Raw genomic sequence first — 20,758 nt, 5'->3', positions numbered from 1 at the left:
TAAAAAGCAACTACTAGTCTTAAGTATTTTACATTGATACGGATTTTTGTATGTCGATACAAATTTAAGGATCACTTCTGGTATTTTATTAGGTACAGGAGTTAGATGGGGAGCCGGCTTCGGTGTGCTTTCTGGTTGACTCTGCAGAGAGGTCCCTGGCATGTCAGCTTGCTTTCTGCTTGCTCCTCCCTAACCCTGAGGCTGAGAGGACTTGAGGAAGCAGGAAGCCTCTGCCACAGGCGAGAATGATTGTGCCTCTCCTGAAGGGATCAGACAGGATACCTTCCAGGGCTGCAGTGCATCCCAATAGATTACTTGATTAGCATCCCTGTTTCTGCTTCATAGGCCATCACCTTCCTATGTGGCACCTTTCTCATGGAGTCCTGACTCCTCCTCAGGAGACTGTGGCTCCCTCCAGAGAGAGACTGGCAGCCCCAGACCCTACCAAGGTTATTGGGTGTTGCTGCTGACCTCCAAACTAAGACCCTACATGGATTGCCAGTGGTGGTTGAGGGGCATGGACTCGGGCCCGAAGAGCTGGCCTTTTTCAGTGGTCACTTACTTCATCACCGAACGCTCCAGGTGACCTGCAGTTAGAGCAGCTCTCACTTCTATCTAGGACGAGGCCTTCCCAAGGAGGATGAGCCCGGCTGAGCTGCATCATGAGGGACAAATTTGCATGTGTTTTGCATATCATTTTCTCCCACTGATAGAAAAGTTGTCACACATATCCTGGCTTTGTCCTCATCATTGCTCTTGAAGGGTCCTTTTTTTTTGCTTTTCCTCTGACCCATTAATGATGGCCATTACCCAAGATTACTGACCACAGAGTAGACAGTGGAAAGTACAAGGGAGAACAGGAGACCAGGTCATCAGGCCTTTGGGGCCATGATCAAGGGAGGAAGAAGAGAAACCCTTCTATTTCTGACCTGGTGTCTAGTTCCTTGGGTGCTTGACTGTGTAGCTGGAGTCTTTTCTGCCCCACCTACCAGTCCTACAGCCACTTATAAAATACTCATTCAGAGGCTTAATATTAATTATAATTGTTTGGCCGATGGCTCAGCTTATTACTGGTTAGCTCTTACATTTAAATTAACCCATTTCTGTTAATATATATATCACCAGGTGACCCGTGGCTTACCAGTAATGCATCTCACTCCTCCAGTGTCTGTCTCTCTCCTTCTTTCTCCCTGTATCTCTGGTTGGATTTCCCGCCCAGCTACATTCTGCTCTGCCATAGGCTAAAGCACCTTTGTTCTTCAACCAATAAAAGCAACACTGATTCACAGCTTACAGAAGGACATCCCACACCATGACTGCTTGACCTTGACATAGGTGGCAGAATCTGGGGACTGCCTAGGGCCATAGCTGTAGGTGGATTTTTCTGTCCTGCCAGCCAGCTCCCAAATAATGACATGGAGACTTCTTATTCATTATGAAAGCTTGGCCAAGAGTTTAAGTTTGTTTCTAACTAGCTCTTATAACTTAAATTAACTGATTTTTATTTACTTTCTGCCTCATGGCTATACTAACTATACTCTGTACTGCCCATCCTGCTTCCTCTGAGTCCTGGTGTCTACTTGCCGCTCCACCCTTCTTCCCTATGTTCTCTCTGCCCCCCAAATTCTGCCTAACTATTGGCCATTTGGCTTTTTATTAAACCAATCACAGTGAAATATCTTCACACAGTGTAAAGGAATATTCCACAACACATACCTAACTATACATGTGCTCGGATGTCAGTGGTGTTTTGACGAACCCAGCCCTGCCTTCTCCTGGAACAGTGAGTGGCTGTGCTGGCCTTTGTGTGTGTTTGGAAAGGGAGCCCGTGGCTTTGCGAGACACAGGAAGCCTGCCCAGGAGCTCTATGCAAAGGCACAGGAAAGGCTAGAGAGAAACTTCCAGAAGCTCAGCTACCAACCACAAGGAACTTAGAGAAGATGGCCAGACAATTTTCTATTACTTAATTATGGATTAATCTTACTTTTTAGAAACTGAATTCTACTTTAAATGTACTGGGAACATTTGTTTGAGCACTGTTTGAGCAAAATCTTTGATAGAGTAAAAAAGTACCACGTCACAATAAGAGCCCCTTGTTTTTTCTTTTACCCCTAAGAATTTTTAATATCTTATTTTAGAAATGCCAGGCCAGCCTACACTGTTATGAACATGGCCCAGGTCAGCTGCTCCTAAGGTGTACTAGTTCATATCACCCCTGGTCCTGACAGTGTTGTTTCCAATCCTGTAGACAGAAGTTTCTGTCCTGCTCAGTCCCACAGCCGTTCAGTCACAAATAAACACACGGGGCTTATATTAATTATAAACTGTTTTGCCTGTTGCTCAGGCTTATTAATAACTAGCTGTGACAACTTAAATTAACCCATAATTCGTATCTATGTTTAGCCATGTGACTTGGTGCCTTTCCTCAGTAAGGCATTCTTATCTTGCTCCTTTGCATCTGGCTAACGAATGCATCTCTGCCTTTCCTCTTCCCAGAATTCTCCTAGTGTGGTCACCCTGCCTGTACTTCCTGCCTGCTTATTGGCCAATCTGTTTTATTAAACCAACACGAGTGACAAATCTTTACAGTGTACAAGAGCATGATCCCATAGCACAATCCAGCAGTCAGGAGTGGGGCAGGAAGTCATGAGCTATGGCCTACGACTGGATTCTGCTTTTGAGCCACAGGCTCTTTCTTTATCTGTGCCCTTCGTCTGGGCAGTGTGAGGTGTGACCACCCTCCAAGCCGCTTGTGTCACTGGGACACATAGTGAGTGAGTCCTACACAGCCCACTGGATACAGCAGCTCTGGGAGAGCAAAGTCACTCTTCGTCCACACCCCCCAGCACACAGTTTACAAACAGGTTTTTGTTTGAAGCAAGTGAGTAAAACATATAAATTAAGTTAAACTCAAAAAAAAATTCAAAATTATGTCTCAGAAAGCATGACATGAGGGGGTACTTGGTGGTATAGCTCTGGAGAACTGGGCAGTCAGTCAGTCAGAATCGGGATGTGGAAAGTAGTTGCCATCTGTTTAGATTAGTGGTGTCAAGTGTTGGTGTGTTCCTGAGTTATTTGTGCTATTGAAAAGTCTTGCTGCCATTCATTCACTCTTCCATCTTTTCTTACGTACACTGGTACATCAGTCATCCCATACATACATACGTATACCACATATACATCCTTTTGTCCACCTATCCACCTATCCATCCACCCTATATCCATCCATCCATCCATCCATCCACCACCCACCTATCCATCCACTCACACATCCATCCATCCAGCCTTCCATCCATATATCCATCCAGCCTTCCATCCATATATCCACCCAACTTTCCATCCTTCCATCCATCTATCCATCCATCCATCCATCCATCCATCCATCCATCCATCTACCCATCTCTCCATCCACCCACCCATCCATCCATCTATCCATCCATCCATCCATCCATCCATCCATCCATCCATCCATCTACCCATCTCTCCATCCACCCACCCATCCATCCATCTATCCTTCCATCTATCCATCCATCCATCCATCCATCCACCTACCCATCTCTCCATCCACCCACCCATCCATCCATCTATCCTTCCACCCATCCATCCATCCACCCATCATCCATTCATCTTTCCACTCATTCTCCCATCTATCTCCCTATTCACCCGTTTACCTTTCTTCCATCATCCACCTATCCTTCTGTCCATCCATTGTCCTCCTCTTCTATCCATCTCACCTTCCATTTGTCCTTCTGTGCGTCTACTTTCTCTTTCCTTTCTATCCTTCACTTGTTTATCCACTGAGCTGCCCACTCATCAATCAGTTCATTTACTTATTCCCATTTAATAACGTTTGCTAAACCTGTGTATGTTGAGCTTCTTCTAGGCTTTATGGGTGATCCAAAGATGATAAAAGAATGATCCCAACTCTCAAGGGCTTCTAGTCTAGCTTATGACTTAGACATGTGCTCAAGTAACTGGGACACAGGGCAGACTAAAATGAGGCACTATCAAAAGTGCATATAGGCTCAGTTAGAAATTAGATTTTTGGCTGGAGAGATGGTCAGCAGTAAGAGCACTGGCTTCTCTTCCAGAGGGTCCTGAGTCCAATTTCCAACAACCACATGGTGGCTCACAACCATCTGTAGTAGGATCTGATGCCCTCTTCTGGCATAAAGATATGCAGATAGAGCACTCATATACATAAAATAAATAAATCTTTAAAATAAAAAGGGGAAGAAGAAAAGGAGAAGAAATTAGGTTTCCAGGGCTACATGGTGAGAAGTCACAGGCTTGTTGGTCCCCTGGCCACTGGCTAGAAAAGCGACTACTCCCTTATCCCCTTGAGAAATGGGAGTCAGTGTGGCTCTCCGCTGGGTGACCAGGGCTTTGGAACATTCGTCACTTTGCCTTTACATGTTTCACACAGATACAATCACACAGGGACCCAGTTCTTTGAAATCAGGAAAATGAGACCTCTGAGCGGGTAAGTGCTGCGTTCTCTCCTGTGGGAGAGCCACCAGAGGTCTCCCAACCTCTGTCCTGTCTCCTAGGGCTCAGGATTCTGGTCTGCAGAGGGTGGAGGTGGAGGTGCCCCGGGGCCAGACTGTGGGTGGAGCTGAGGACTAGCTGCTCTTGGCAGCTAAATTGGGTGATCAGGACTGACTCTCAGGCCAGGTGTGCTACCCACATCTTTAATCCCAGCACGTGGGAGGCAAGTGGATCTCTGGGTTTGAGACTGACCTGGGCATACCAAGTTCTGGGCCAGCAGGGCTACATAGTGAGACCCTAACTCAAAACACACAGACCAGACTGACTTTCAGGATGGCAGAGGCCTGAAAACTCACTCATGAGGCCTGTCTTACTTGTCCTTTAAGGCCCGGCCTCCAGACTGGGAGGATGTTGTGAGGTATAACACGGCCCTCTCTGAGGTAACTGGGAGGAGCCTGTGGACTTGAGGATCTTAGTTCTGTCAAGTGCACGTGTGTTTAGGGGTCTTCCCGGGGAATTGAGTTGTTCCTTTTCTATTTAGATTTCTGCATGGTGCCTAGTGAGGAGACAGGCATACCGACAGACTGATGAACTGACGGACAGTCGCTGCATAAATGCCTAAGTCCTGAGAGCTTCTGTTGTGTTCTGTCCCACAGGTTAATGGAAACGGCGAAAGAGATGACCCGAGAATCCTTGCCTATCAAATGCCTTGAGGCAGTCATTCTGGGCATGTATCCTTTAAGCTTTGTGTGGTCACTCTGTGACCCTGTTCTGGGGCTAGTTGTGTATTTGGTGTCCTTAGAGAAAAAGGTCAGACACCCGTGGTACTTCCCTCAGTTTGACCTGGCTGGAGTTGAACAAAATTGATGCTTGGCTCCTTGGGCCGGCGTTTATCCTACCTGTTCTCTGTGGAGCAGTCGGGCCAGTGACTGTAGATTCAGTGGTCACAAGGAGAATTCAGGTTCAGATTGTATGTGTGCGGCTCTCTCCTGCTCTCTCCTGACACCGTCGTAAGAGTTAAACACCGGAATGGAGTTAAAGCAAGGCCTAGAGGGCCAATATCCAAACCCATCACCACGGGAAGTGTGAGAGCGGACTGCAGAAAAGAGCAGGTGCTGGCGGTGTGTCGCGGGAACCCAGTGGGCGCAGGGGCTGGTCTCGTGCTGGTCTCTTGTGCATCATCATTTGCACCACAGTCTTGGCTCTTTTCCCGTGGGAGGAATTTCATCTAGAAACTCTGTGATGACCCTGACTGATGGCGGTGGCAACTGAACAGAACCAGATGAGAGTCAGGGAACTGCTGGAGCGGACCGACAGAGCTCTTTTTGGTCTTGCAGGAGGTGAGACTTGGACCATGACCTTGGCAGCAGGACCGGGTTGGGCGAGGTAGTTTCCAGAGCTGCCAGGAGATAGAGTGTACAGGACGGGAAACCAGCCAGACATAGGAGCTGACAGGGAATCAGCTAATACAGGCTTCCCATTAGGCCACAGGCGGAGAAGACGCGTGTGAAGAATCGAGTGATGGGAGTGTACTGTATCTGTGCAGGCCTGCACTAGGACAGAAGCAGGGAAGGCTGGGGGGAGGGGCCTGCACGTGTCTAGGCCATAGCTCTGTGGATCCCTCCATTTCTGTCCTGCATGACGATGCCACGGCCCAGGGGAAGGACTTAAAAGGAAGGCTCCAACTGTAGGACATGGGGTCAAATGTGGACTGATTGGATTTGAAACATGGAATCTGGGCTGTTGGGGATGGAATATTTGGAGGGTTGGGTTTTTGAGGGGGTGGAGTGATGCTCGAAACACAGTTTGGGTGGTGTGAATGTTGGGGAGACGGGAGGAGGAAAAAGTGGTCGAGGATGAAGCTCAAAATTCTTTTATCTAGATGGACACAAGGAACCAGCGAAGGAGGCTGTGTTCAATGCCGTGACCAAAGCAACTTAGGGAAGAAAGGATTTATTTCTGTTAATGCTTCCTGATCCGAGTCCATCATTGAGGGAGGTCAGGGCAGAAACCATGGAGGAATGCTACTTTCTTAAGCAGCCCAGACCTACCTGCCCAGAGATGATACAGACCAGAGTGGGCTGGGCCCTCCGCGTCAATCATCAATCAAAACAATTCCTCACAGACATGGCCACAGGCTAGTCTGATGGAGGCAACTCGTGTTGAGGCTCCCTCATTCCGGGTGATTCTAAATTGTGTCAGGTTGACAATAATATGCTGGGGTATATAGGTCACCTTGTCCTTTGCACATTGTTAACCTGGCACAATTTAGAGACTTCAGTAAACTCAGAGGTTGGCTGGGAACCGGAAAGGAGACGGCGGCCAGTGAAGGCGTGCTTCAGAATTAGATGGGGACAGGAGGATGGGCTAGTTTGTTTGGACTCTCAGACGTGTGGTGTATGCATGTTTGTGCACTGGTATTCAGATGCACACACTATGTATGTGTGGATTCAGAGCTTAGCATTGGACACCTTTTTATCACTTTCCACCTGTGTGTGTGCACGCATGCGTGTGTAAGGTGTGTAAGTGTGGGTATGCAGATGCCACAGCTTGAGTGTGGCAGTCAGAGGACAGCCTCGGGTATCCGTCCTCACCTTCCACTTCATTTGAGACAGAGTCTCTTCTAGGTCCACTGCAGTGTACAGCAAGTTATCTGGCCCTTAGGCTCCCAGGGATTTTCCTACCCGCCACCCCACCTCATAGTGGGACTGATGGGGTTCCAGATGCGATGGGCCCTACCTGCTCTGTGTAGGTTCTTAGGATTTGAACTCAGGTCCTCTGTTTTAACCCACTGAGACACCCCCCACCCCCACCAACAATCTACCTGACTTTCTGAGACAGGGTCTCCCGCAAACCTGGAGTGCTCTGTTTGGCTAGATTGGCTGAGCAAGCCCCTGGGACCCTCTGGCCTTGCGTCCCAGTTCTGGGGTTATAGCCTGACACACACCACCACACCTGACTCTTACACAGAGTGGAGATCTGAACTCGGGTCCTCGCACTTACACGTTGACAAGACAGGATTTCTCTGTCTACTCTCCTAGAACTTGCTCTGTAGACCAGGCTGGCCTTGAACTCACAGAGACCGCCTGCCTCTATCTCCCAAGTGCCGGGATTAAAGGCATGCACCATCACCACCGGACTGTACAGCAAGTACTTTAACAACTAAACCATCTCTTCGATTCCTCTTGTGCCTTTTTGTTTTGTTTTTGCTCTTTGCTGGAGACCAAACTCAGAGCCTTGCACAGACTAGCCCGGCACTTTACCCGAGCTAGACCTCTGTCCCCAGGTTCTCACAGGGTCTTGTGTTGTCATGTGTATGTCTTTTGTGTGTATATTGCTGGGTATGAAAGCATGGGCTCCACACCCGCCACTGCATGTTTCTTCGGGACAGGGAGCTTCTGTGCCTCTCCACCACTTGCAGGGCACACAGGGGTCTGATCTGAAGTACGGCTGTCCATCTGTGCCTTAGTTAGCATTTGGAAAATGAGAAGTTGGGTCTTTCAGAAGCCTCTCCCAGATCTCCCTGCTCATCGTGTAAAGGGAAGGCACAGAGAGTCTAGCAGGATGTCAGGCTTAGGGGGCAACAGGACTAGCAGGACTGGGCCACGGTTGTAAGCGGAACACCTTGCTGGTGGAGGCCGGCAGAGGACACAGGCCAGACGCTGAGGAGCATAGCTCAGCTGCTCTGATACCTGCTGAATGTGCTGGGTATGTAGGCCACCTTGTCCTTTGCACACATCTGAGCATCATTGTCCCTGGAATTACCCAGAAGCCCCGGGGCTTGCAGAGAATAGATCTAGGACCCCGCCAGGCAGTGCTCTTGGTTTTGCTTGGTTCTTACCTTTGTGGCATTTCAGAGCCGAGCAAGGCAGGTGGCGAGTGTGGGAGGCTGCCTGTCACGCTATCCTTGGGGAAACCGGACTCTTGGCACAGACCTCCATCCGCAGTTAAAACAGTTCTGTCTTTGCTCTGTGTCAGCGTTCCACTGTCCCGCTTTCCCCTCGGGACGGGAAGAGTGATTCAGGTCATGGTCAGTGTCTCCCAGAGTTCCCCACTGTCCTGGGAAACAAGGTCTCCTTGACAACCGGGAAGCTGGTAGGTTTGGTGACTTCAGGCCACTTGTCCTTCCTTTCTCTCCAGTGTGTGGGGTGAATGTGCATGTGGAGGCCAGGGGACAGCTTCGGCTGTGGTGGCTCAGGCGCCACCCACCTCTTTATATTAGTTATTTATCTATGGAGGCAGGGTCTCCCGGTGGCCCTGAACTCATCAAGTTAGCTAAGCTGGCTGGCCAGTAAGCCCTACAGATCTACCTGTTTCTACTTTCCCGCCAGGGGTTACAAACCTGGGTTCTGGGTTTTGAACAAGTGCTTTACAAGCTAAGCTCTCTCAGCATGTGTATTAAGTCTTTTCACTTCAGCCTGAAGTTCAGGATCCCTTCCTGGACGGCCACTTTGTACCTTGCTAACTAACGTGTGTCCTCACTTTCCTATGTGTGCCAGACACATGGATCTTAGGTTCCAGGTTCTTTTTGAATTTGGCAGATGTTTGGAGAAATGGCTCCTGTGCCAAGCCTCGCTGGGGGGATTGTGCTGCTGGCTGGTCAGGTCCCACACCTCCTAGTCCTTCCCAAACAGCTTCACCAACTGGGGACCAACCAAATACATGAGCCTGGGGTCCATTCTCTTTCAAACCACCATGCTGTCTAAACACTCGGCTTCTTAAGGAAGAAGATATGCGCTAAGGACTGTGGTTTCCACTGTGTTTTCTGGACAGGGTTTTACTAAGTAGCCCTGGATGGCCTCTAGCTCAGAGCTCTGTCTGTCTCTACCTCTCAAACCTGGGATTAAAGGTGTGTGTCACCGTACCCGGCTCCTGTGTACCTCCGTTATGGCTTCAAGATGAATCCTTCAGAAATGTCCAGGGCTTCCTGATGGCCAGACAAAGACACTGAGATGACACAGAGGGTCGGTGATCAAGGGCCAAGTGACATTAGGACTTTGCTCAGGGACCAAAACAGTCCTAAGAATTGAGACGTGGACATCTCTGCAGTAGAAGACAGGTTTACCCAGTTGGGCTGAGATATGACATCACGTCAGGGAACATGTGATTAAGACAGATTCTTTTAAAAATATTTATCTGGAGGGGAGGCGCTGCATGCAGTACATGCGACATGCACGTGTGTGGAGGTCAGAGGACAACTTGTAGGGTCAGTTCTTTCTTTTCATCATATTGCACTCTGGAGATGAATTTCGGGTCATCTGGCTTGGTGGCAGGTGCCTTTTCCTGCGGAGGCATGTCAGCTGTCTGCAGAATGAGGACAGAAAACTGTGCCTACACCTGACCTCACCATCACGCAGTACCATGTCATTCACCTTAGAAGCATTCCGGTCCCCTGGGCATTCTACCAAGAAGAATGACCAAAAGAGTTTCTAGGAGAGTTGGATCGAGGGCTGTGAGATCTAACCAGGAATGGTGTGGAATTTCTAGAGGGGCTTGGAAGTGGGGCACCTCTTGCTTAGCCATGCAGGGCCAGGAGTAGGGTGTTAATTCAAGCTACTCCTCTGTAATTATTGGTCAAAGCCAACACTGTCGTGGCTGGAGAAGGCAGCTCTGCTGGTAAGTGCTCGCTGAGTTTGCTCGCCCAGGACCAGTGTTAAAACAAACCCCAGGTGTTGAGGCCTGCACTTGTGATCCCAGTTCTGGGGAGGTGGAGGCAGGAGGATCCCCAGGTCTCACTGGCCAAGCAGTTTACCTTAGTGATCGAGTTCCAGGACAGGATATCCTGTCTCGAAAAGTAAGGACAGCAGAGGAACACCAAAGGGGACTTCTCTCTCTCTCTCTCTCTCTCTCTCTCTCTCTCTCTCTCTCACACACACACACACACACACACACCCCTAAAGTCATGGTAAGAGGCTGCCACTAAGTCACTACAGGCCAGTGAGCTGGGAGAGCCAAGATGTGCCATGTGAGTTGGGACTTAGATGGGACTTGGGACCGCGGGTAACAGTTTTCTACATGGTAGCACAGGCTGTTGGCACAGGTATGCCAGGTGTGATGGGAGTGGCTAAGTGTCACAAATGTGACTCCTTCCAACTCCTTTCTGTCCCCCACTCTCCAGTTACCAGGCAGCCTTGGCCTTCCATTGCTGTCTCTGGGATCCCGGTTTTCCTTTCTTGCCTGGCCCACCACAGAGGCCCTCAGATCCTGCCTACTTCACACAATCTTACTGTGTTTGTTTGGCTTTTCACACAGGGTTTCTCTTTGTAGCCCTGGCTGTCCTGGAGCTCCCTCTGTAGACCAGGCTCAAAGCCTTTGCTTCCCAGGTCATGGGATTATCTGTGTGTGCCACTACCACTGCCCGGCCTGATTTGTTTAAAAACACACTTGGCTGGGGAAACCTGCTCAAGAAATTGCTACATAAGCATGAAAACCCGAGTTCAGATCTCCCGAATCACATGAGAACGAACGGTGGTAATGCGTGCCTTGATCCCCAACACTAGAAGGCTGAGACAGGATAATCTTGGGATTTGCTGGCCAGCCTGACAAGTGAAATGGTGAGCTTCAGGTTTAGTGAGCGATCTGTCTCCAAAAATAAGGTGGAGACCAACTGAGGAAAGACATCCCGTGTGCAGCTCTGGCCTCAGCGTGTACCCTCATGGTTAAGTATGCCTGTATTCACATGCACACACGCATGTGTACACACCTACAAACAAGTAAATAGAAACATCTTGAATAGCTCCACGGGCCTATGGGAAGCCAGGCAAGGAAAAGGGGGCCTGGTTAGTTAGTTTTGCATTTAACTACTGAGGACGACAACTTTTCTCTCTATTCCATATTCATTGAGTACCCAGAGAATCCCTCGCAGAGAATTCTGGAAAGGTTAGTTAGATACTGAGACAGGGGAAGGACTCACTGGCCCCAGGAATAAGTGTCTCATCCTGGGAAGCCATGCTCTCTAAAAATCATGTTTCTCTGTGGAGTCCTGGCTGTGCTGGAACTTGCTCTGTAGACGATGCTGGCCTCGAACTCAGAGAGAGCCACTGTCTCTGCCTCCCGAGTACTGAGATTAAAGGCGTGTGCCACCACCACCTGGCACTCTCTGAAATCTTCAGGCCCCTGCCTCTTCCTTGACTCCACTTGTCTAGATATTTAACCAACGGGCAGCCTTCCATCGAGCGCTTCCCCATCAGCTTTAAAACCTATTTCTCAGGGAACTACTTTCACCATGTTGTGCTGGGGATTTATTGCAACGGTTACTACGGCTCACTGGGCATGAGCCGAAGGGCTGAGCTGATGGACAAGCCGCTGACCTTTCGGACTCTGAGCGACCTTGTCTTCGACTTTGAAGACTCCTACAAGAAATACCTACACACGGTCAAGAAGGTCAAGATTGGGCTGTATGTCCCCCATGAGCCTCACAGCTTCCAGCCCATTGAGTGGAAGCAGCTGGTCCTCAACGTCTCAAAGATGCTGAGGGCCGACATACGGAAGGAGCTGGAGAAGTACGCCAGGGACATGCGGATGAAGGTGAGCACTGGGACCAGTGTGTGGTGTGTGTGAGCGTTCTTCCCGTCTGTACCCATTCCTTTACACATGGGACAAAATGCCTGACCCCGAAATACGGGAAAGGGGGAAGGAGCGTTTATTTCCGTTCACGGTTCGAGGGTACTCTCCATCATGGGAGACACTAGAGCCATAGGAACTGAGGCCACAGTTGGGGCTCAGGTCACATCCTCCGTTTTATTCACTTTGGTGTCAGCCCATGGAATGGCGCTATCTGCAGTGTGTGGTTCCCACCTCAATTCATCCAGCCTAGAAACATCCTCACAGACATGGTCAGAGAGTGGCTTCCCCTGGGAGATTCCTAAATCCCATCAAACAGACTCGGGATTTAACAAGCACAGTATCTCTTGCTTTTGCTAAATGGCAGGAAGGTTTTCTTGCTGAGTGACCACTCTGTAAAAACAAGCCCTCTGCATCCTCTTTTGATCGGACAGTTAGACTGTGTGCCTGTGACACGTCCTGCTCCTGTGCCTGTGAATTCTACACCCTCAGTTTCAACCAACTCTGGGTCGAAGATAATATGAAAAAAAGTTGCAGCTGTGCTGAATATATATAGTTTATTATTATTATTATTATTATTATTCCCTAAATAGCACATAGTTGAACAACTATTATGTCTTAGGCATTACAGGTCATTCAAATTGAGATCAACGTTCACAGGAGGATGCAAACATAAGGGACTTGAATACTTATGGATTTTGGTGTCCCTTTGCGGCCCTATAACCAATTCCCAAAAATATCCCTGAGGGGCAAATTTGTTTCATAAGTGAGAGCTGAAACCACCTTAGATGTTACAAACTAAGTGGTGTCTCTCCACTTAATTCCTTCTGTGAACTAACATCCAAAAAGAAGAGGCCAGCTCTGTTGCTCAGGAGCTGTGCCTGGAACAGAGGGACTTCTCAGGCTGAGATGGTCACCCTGCTTATGGTCTGTTTCAGAGTCACGCTGGGTCTGTTTGGCCTGCGTTGCTGGGTCTTGGACATCAGGTTCTAAGCTGGTGTCAGAGTGGTCAAGAGGGGCATTCACTGTGCTGAGCTTGGGTTCCTGACACTCAGTATCTACTCTCTACTCTGTCAGCTTACTCCTAGTGACAGTACACCCGCTTGTCCCTGTCCCTCCAAGGGCCTGTGGGTCACTAGGAGAAAGTGGCTATTCTGAGTCAAGTGTGTTTACCTTCAGTCTTCAGGAGCTGGAATGGTGATACTGGTAAATTAAAGACCATTCTGTGCCTGAACGTGGGAAGGGGGAGTCAGCAGAAGCTGGTTTCTGGTGCCTTGGAGGAGACTTTGCCTTCCAGGGTGAGAGTCTTCTAAGCAGACAGCTCCAGGAGGCTGAGGGGCTGGGCTTGGTTCCCTCCCTCCACAGAGAACAGAATGAAGTGGCGGTCCTTGTTGCTCTCTAGTCCCCTTTTCTTTTTCCAGGGTAGAATGTGAGGAACATCCATCCTGGATAGGCTGGGGTTGGGGTGTTGTGCTGTTGGAAGGTGAGAGGTGGGGGTCCTTAGGATCCAGTGTGGCTAACTAACACTAACTCCTATCTTCTTCAGATCCTGAAACCTGCCAGTGCCCACTCTCCAACTCAAGTGAGAAGCCGGGGAAAATCCCTGTCTCCCCGAAGGAGGCAAGCAAGTCCCCCAAGGAGGCTCGGCAGGCGAGACAAGTCGTGAGTGCTATTTTCCCTTCCCTGGCACACACATTTGCAGGGGTCTCCAGACCTGTGGGGATAAGCCAAGTCCCCTCGGAGAGGACTGTCCCCGTTCAGAGGTCATGCTGGGCAAGGTGCTATGGTGCCTGCCAGCTCCAGGGCGGCAATCAGCTGAGAATGAGCTGCAAATACAGCCAGAGGGGAAGGACCCTGGAAACAGAACCAGGGAGCGTAGATCTGGTATAAGCTTAGCTACGTAGGAGCTTACCACCGTGGCATTTCTTGTGACCATCCTGGCTGTTTGAGACTGTCAGTACAGACCTGCATTCCTCTGTGCCCAGCAGGGTGTGGGCACTGTGAACCTTGTGGTGCAGGAGAGCGTCCAGGCTCCTCTTCCCTGGCTGACTCTACGCTAGGCTGGTAATGCTGCAGCTCTTTCTGAGGTCAAATGACTCACATAAAACATGCCAGTTGAGCTGTTCAGAGTCCCCGGAGTCCCCGCGCTTACCTGCTAGCAAGCCCTCAGGCCACGGCACACTAAAAATTCGCTATTTGCTGAAATAATGGCAGCGGGTTGTCACTACAGCCACTTGCACGCTGGGGTCAGGAGTCAGGAGTCTTGGTTGAGTCCCTGCTTAGTCACACAGTAGCCAAGCAGACCCTGGTCCTGAGGGAGTTACGGTTTGCATGTGTTAGAGGCTAAGACGGTTTCTTCACCGGTCTCCCGGCATCGCTGAAGGGTTCTGACTAGATCACGTGGTGGGTGTGGCCTGTTAGTGGTAAACTGCTTTCCCAGAAGGACATTCCGGCCAGCAGGTCCATTTCACAGGCTCTGTGGGGAATGTTGGAGTTTGCTATCTTAGTCCTAAGTCCTGTGGCTGGTCAGTAGGAAGCCAACACAACCCCCTGGGCTAAGGAGGTGGCAGGAGCAAGGGATGGTTGTGTTTGAGTGACGAGACAGAGCAGGGTTTCCAGTTCCAAAGAAGGCTCCTGTGCTTCGTCCCACTGTCCGCCCCAGATTTCACATGGACGGCTAGCAGAGGCTTGCTGAAGTGACAGGTGGCCTGGGAACGGGGAGTCCAGGGCCTCTACAGTGAGGGAGGCTGACATCGGGGTGCTCTAGAGAGAGAGGCTAACATCAGGGTGCTCCAGCATAGGCCCATTCTTACAGAGAGCCAAATGGCTTCTCACCTTTCAGCTGTGGTCTCCTGATGACCCTAGTCTTTCCCTTGCCAGCCTCTGACCTTGACACTATCCTCACCATGCCGACCTCTGACCTTGACACCATCCTCACCATGCCGACCTCTGACCTTGACACCATGCTCACCATGCCGACCTCTGACCTTGACACCATTCTCTCACCATGCCGACCTCTGACCTTGACACCATCCTCTCACCATGCCGACCTCTGACCTTGACACCATCCTCTCACCTTGCCGACCTCTGACCTTGACACCATCCTCATTGACCTAAGCTCTTTCTCTCTGACTCAGTCATCCATTTCTGCTACACTGCACTCTTGGAACTGTGAGCAGAGAAACCCTCCTGAGGGGTCAGTGATGGGCCCAGCAGCAGAAGGGAAAGTCCTGCCATCTGATCTATTGCCCTCTCTGTCCATAAGGAAACAGCCATTAATTCCTTTGGAGCTCCCCATGAGCAGCAGGGGTTGAGCTGCCCACAGGGGGCGCTCTTCCCTCCAGAGCCTGAACCAGTACACAGGAAAAGCACTTCCTGCTGGTCAATGGGTCTCTGCACAGAAGGGCAGCCATTGGCACCTCAGCACTTGTGGGTCAATGGTTCTGGTTGGGTTGTTGCACCTAGATCTACAGAAACTTAGTGAGGTCAGGTGTAGTAATAGGGGCGGCGGGGCTGCGTTCCCAGCACCCCGGCTGCCTGCTCGGCTAGCTTATGCCCCAAAATAATTACACAGACACTCTATTCTTTTAAGCACTGCTTGGCCCTTTAGCTCTAGCACTTACAGGCTAATTCTCACATCCCGATCAACCCATCTCTAATAATCTGTGAGAACCGGTCTTACCGGGAAGATTCTAGCCTAGTCCATCCTGGGTCGGAGCTTCATGCCGGGAGCAGGGCATGGCGTCTCTCTCAGGCGTCTGCTCCCTAGAAGAGAGCTGTCAAGTCTCTGACCTCACTTCCTCTTCCTCCCAGCTTTCTGTTCTGTTTACTCCTCCCACCTATCCTCTAACCAATAAAATGGGCCAGGGCAGTTCATTTATTAGCCAATGACCTTCCTCCATCAGGTCAGGGGTGTGGGACATTAACTGCCAAGGGACAGAGCAGGGTGGCAATCAGGATGAGGTCAAAGGTCTGATGGTGACCGTTTGATGTGGAAGACAGAGGCAACTGTTGAGTCTGTGGGTTCTGAAGTGCTTCTCAGGCTTCTGGAGTGAGTGTTTTTAAAAAAATACTGATAATAGGGCGTGAGGACAGATTTAAAATTGGAGGCATCTAGCCAGGCAGTGGCACACGTGACCTTTAATCCCAGTACTTGGGAGACAGAGGTAGAAGAAGAGGGGATCTCTGACGTCAGCCTGGTCTACAGAACTAGTTCCAGGACAGCCGGAGCTACAGGAAGAAACCCAGCTTGAAAAAAACAAAAACAAACTTGGAGACATCTACGCAGAAGTGACCTGGAGCAGGAAAGCAAAATGAGAGAAAAGGGAATGAGTAGCTCTGGGAAGGACAGGGAAAGGAGAGTTGGACAGGAGATGAGGAAGGGATGGATACGGGGACAGTCTTGCTCAGGGGTGTACGCTGTTGCTCTTTTCACTGGTGACAGGGTGAGGTGACCACCTCTTCCCTGCCCTACTCTGGGAACAAATCCACTGACCTCCTCCTGGTGCATCAGAATGGACCTGGGAGTGAGGATAAAAAGGAACAGGGAGTGGTTCCCCAGGTCAGGAAGGGGGGGGTTCTCTTTTGCTAGTCTCCTCCCTTCATACCCCACAGCTTGATTCAGTCCTAGTATTGAGAGCTTCGGGAAAACCGAGGTCCAGCAGCAAAAATGTAAACTCAAAAACAGGGTGGACAGTGAGGTCCAGGGAAGAGCAGATCCTGAGGAGGTTGGGGGCAGGGGAGGGGACTGGAAACACTGTGGACTCAGGGTCTTTGGAGAACAGTGTGATTGGGGGTACGCAGAATGAACCCTGAGCTGAGATCCAGGGACCAGATTCCTAGCCCAGTGAAGGAGCTTTCCTTCCTGTGAGAGGAGAGGGGAATTAGCGAGGATTCTTTGAATATCGTATTCCCTCTGGGTTTTTTCTTTGCAGAATTGAAGAGATCCACACTATCTTTGGAGACAAGGTGGAAATAACCAGAAGGAAGAGGTGAAGGTTCAAAATAAAGTGATGAACTCAGGAAGCAGGGTTTTGGGAGAGCCAGGGTCAGAGTGATGGGATGTTGCAGTGAGGGCTCAGAGGTAGGGAGGATATGGATTCGGTTTGTGCCTCTGGTGGCCTTGTGCTGGGCAAAGGAAGCTGTGCTGTCAGGTGACAGTGAGAGAGAAAGCCATGGGCACAGACTGGACAGGGTCTAGGCTGAAGACATCACTGACAGGCAGGTCGTGGTTCTCAGAGGGATCTTGTTCCAAAGCAGAATGGGGGAGCCACCCTCTCCTGGAGCTTCTGAACCAGCAGCTTTGGGACAGGCATCTAAGTTTTTCCTCTGACAAGTACTCAATTCTGTTGCTGGGGGCCGGGGTGCAGGGAGCACCCCAGAGCCATTCAGCAGCTACCCACCTCCTGTACTTGATGAACCCAGGCAAAGGGTTCACATTAACAATCAACCCACCACGATAAAAGGGTTGAAGTCTAGTCACTGGTACACACCGCAGACTTGTCCAGTCCTAGGGGGGCCACTGGTACACACCCCAGGCTTGTCCAGTTCTGGGGAGTCATTTGTGTACACCCCAGGCTTGTCCAGTTCTGGGGGGCCACTGGTGTACACCCCAGGCTTGTCCAGTTCTGGGGGGCCACTGGTGTACACCCCAGGCTTGTCCAGTTCTGTGAGTCATTTGTGTACACCGCAGACTTGTCCAGTCCTAGGGGGGCCACTGGTATACACCCCAGGCTTGTCCAGTTCTGGGGAGTCATTTGTGTACACCGCAGACTTGTCCAGTCCTAGGGGGGCCACTGGTGTACACCCCAGACTTGTCTAGTCCTGGGAGCCTACCTTAGCAGGCCTCAAGCTCAGGCCTCATTTAATTGGGCCTTGGGGTGCCCACTGATTCTCTCCGACTTTCCTTGCCCCAGACCCACATCTCTACTACTTTGTCATGCAGCCAAGGCAAGCAGCCACGCCGGCGCCTTCACCTGCACCCGAGGAAGACAGCAGTTAGACAGCTACAGCTGTGAGTGTGAAGCCACTGGGTGCCAGGGCCCCGCTTGTCCTTAGCCCTCCTGTCACACTGCAGTGGCCTGAGAATGGAAGGACCATGAGGGAACGAGTCCCCAGGTGTTTTCCATTATCATCCTACCAATGCCGCCCCGCCCCTCCCATCAGCCCCCGGGAGGCAGTCACAGGCCAATATATTATAAACGTATCAAAGAAAAGGTGGGGTGGCTGTACCCAGCTCCCAAGGCCCCTATATCACACCCATAGCCATGACCTTGCCTCCCAGGCTGAGCAGGTTCCCAGGAGCCCTTCATTAATGCTTCCCAGTGGGGTACGATTGGGAGGGATCACAGCTAGGCCAGGTGGCCTTGGAGCAGCACGGTCATGGAGAGCCCTGCACCTGTGGGTGCCTGAGGACAGTTTCACAGGCATAGGTCTCATAAGGTCATGGCTCTTCTCGGCATCAGAGATCCTGGCCACTTGGCTCTTGTCTGCATTTGGAGGCTGGCAGGAGCCTCGACAGGGCAGCTCTGGATGGAGGTGAGTGAGGAGGGAGAGCCTTTCCCCAGCTCCTCTCAGACCTGACTTCTGAGGGGCAGGATTGGGGAAGGGCTGGTGCTGCCATGCAGGAGAAGGGTGGGGGAGGACAGAAGCCAAAGACTGGAGAGGAGGGAAACTCTGAGCCCACCCTCCTGGTGCTCACTTGTGCGTCTGCCATAGCCACAGGCTAGACCAGCACCCCTGGCTTCCAGACATATGTCCAAAAGAGGAACTTTTCTCCTGCCCATAGCTTTCTCCATGCAGGCTTGGTCCAGCTAGCTATTTTTGAAGGGACAGGTTTGACCATGCCCCAGTGACTTCACAGACCCTGGGCTCTCACTGAACTGGTGGGCATCAGGAAGGCTCCTGACTGACTGCAGTGCTGTTATTTCAGCTTTACCCAAGGCCAGCGAGTCATTTCTACATACATACACTGCATGCTCACAGTGGAAAGTAACCACAACAGCTGGGGCCCGTAGATAGTTTTGGTGGCTCATGCCACTCCTCTCACAGCTGGAGCCACTTCTAGCTCTGCATTCCTTTTTGTCTTTGCACTTGCCTAAATAATCCCTGGAGGAGTGTCTGTGTCGCTGGGTTGAGCTGGGAGCATAACAGTGACTTCACCAACCTCAATTAAGATCAAGTTTCTACGGGGAGTTCTTCCTCTCTGCTCCCCTCTGAGTGTTTCAGTCTTCTTCTCATTACATTTATTTGTCAGACATATATACATGTGAAGGGCAGAGAACAACTTTTGGGTTCGTACCTTCCACCGTGTGGGTCCTATGTGTAGAATTTAGGTTGTCATGTGTAGTGCCTTTTCCTCCTGAGCCATCTTGCTGGTATTTCCCCTCCAAATGTTGGAAGCACCTTCTACACAGAAAGGTCAAGTTTCCCTCTCAACTCCACCCCTCCAGGGGTTCTTAAAGAGAACTAGGGGTGGAAATTGGGCTCTGTTTCAAAGCCCCTGTCATCTCAAACCAACCTGTTCCCAACTCTGGGGGCTCAGTCCCTTCAGGCTCCATTCTGAGGTGTCCACAGTGACTTGTGAGTGGGCCAGCTCTAGAAGAGCAAGGTAGAAGTCAGGGGAGCCTGATGTGATTCATCAGTTGTCCTAGGCTCTTGAGTGGTGGGAGCCAAGAAGATCACTTGTGTCCTCAAGTTCAAGACCAGCCTAGACTATATATCGCGGAAATCTCTAGAAAAGAAAAAGGGCTATAGATATGGCCGAGTGTCTGCCGCACAAGCGTGAGTCCTGAGTTCAGATTCCTAATACTTGAGTCAAAATAAAAACACATAAGGGGAGAAGTAATCGAGGAGCACACCAGGTCGGCAGCTGGCCTCCACATCAGGCGCACACTGTACACAAACACCACCAGGGGAAAAAAAGACCAATCTTGTCTTCACTAAAGATCAGCTTCCCCAAAGGCCAGAGCAAACCTTTCTGTCCCCGTGATTCCTTTTTACCTGGTCGTCGTCCTCTTTTTTTCTGCCATGTTTCTTTTTTTCCCTTTCTCTTTCTTGAGCAACATTGTTCCTTTTAGTTAGGAGCCCATGAAGGGTCCTAAGGTAGATCCTGGAAGCCACTCCTGGAGGCTCGTAGGCAGTGGTTCTGTTTAAAGTTAGTTAGTTGATCTCTAGGGCGTGACTGGACCCTGAAGGCCAGGAGCTCATCGTCACAGTTGGGTGAAATCTGCACACGTGTTTCCATTTCTTCTGTGTTTATCATTGTGGGTGTCTCTGGAACCATGAGAAGAGGCATAAAGAAATGTGTGGACCCTTGCGACACAGGTGATTTAGTCGGGTCAGGTAGAAAGTCAGGAGGGTTCTTGACCACCCACCGTGAAGTTGTTTCAGAGAGAATGATCATCCATCAAGATGTTGGAATCTCTTAGTGGCTACTTGAGAGGCAAAAGCAGGAGGATTCCACATTCAGGGACTGCCTGGTAACTCATGGAAACTTCATCTCAAATACGAAGTGAAAGGGGAGTAGGGACGGGTTTGGTGGCGTTCACCTGACAGAGAAGAATGACTTAGGATAGTCAAGCCCTTCTCAGAGAGAGAGTCTGACTGATGGAGTCTGCTGCTCAGTTTTAGTTGGGTGAGCTGGACTACTTTCTTGTCAAGAGGAAACGACTTGCTAGAAGAAAATCTTTCAAAGGCTTAAGGACTT

At 50.4% G+C, this 20,758-nt stretch overlaps 1 protein-coding gene across 4 annotated transcripts in view; it reads left to right on the top strand.

The window, feature by feature from the left end:
• Vash2 (vasohibin 2) overlaps nucleotides 1–20,758 on the top strand; it is a 34,435-nt gene that overhangs the window by 10,123 nt on the left and 3,554 nt on the right. For all 4 annotated transcript variants that reach the window (XR_005972617.1, XM_041635291.1, XM_041635289.1 and 1 more), the window contains exons 4-7: nucleotides 4,427–4,483; nucleotides 5,145–5,219; nucleotides 11,634–12,015; nucleotides 13,598–13,713. Coding sequence is in view for 3 of the 4 variants with exons in the window: in XM_041635291.1 (XP_041491225.1) it covers nucleotides 4,427–4,483; nucleotides 5,145–5,219; nucleotides 11,634–12,015; nucleotides 13,598–13,713 (630 nt within the window). In the remaining variant the exon portion in view is untranslated. The remainder of the gene's footprint in view (nucleotides 1–4,426; nucleotides 4,484–5,144; nucleotides 5,220–11,633; nucleotides 12,016–13,597; nucleotides 13,714–20,758) is intronic.

Source organism: Microtus oregoni, unplaced genomic scaffold (genome assembly GCF_018167655.1).
Source record: "Microtus oregoni isolate MIOR12 unplaced genomic scaffold, Mior012 000047F_ref0000412, whole genome shotgun sequence".
Taxonomy (NCBI): domain Eukaryota; kingdom Metazoa; phylum Chordata; class Mammalia; order Rodentia; family Cricetidae; genus Microtus; species Microtus oregoni.
The sequence above is the reverse complement of the archived record's forward strand: the minus strand, read 5'-3'. Positions and strand labels throughout refer to the sequence as shown.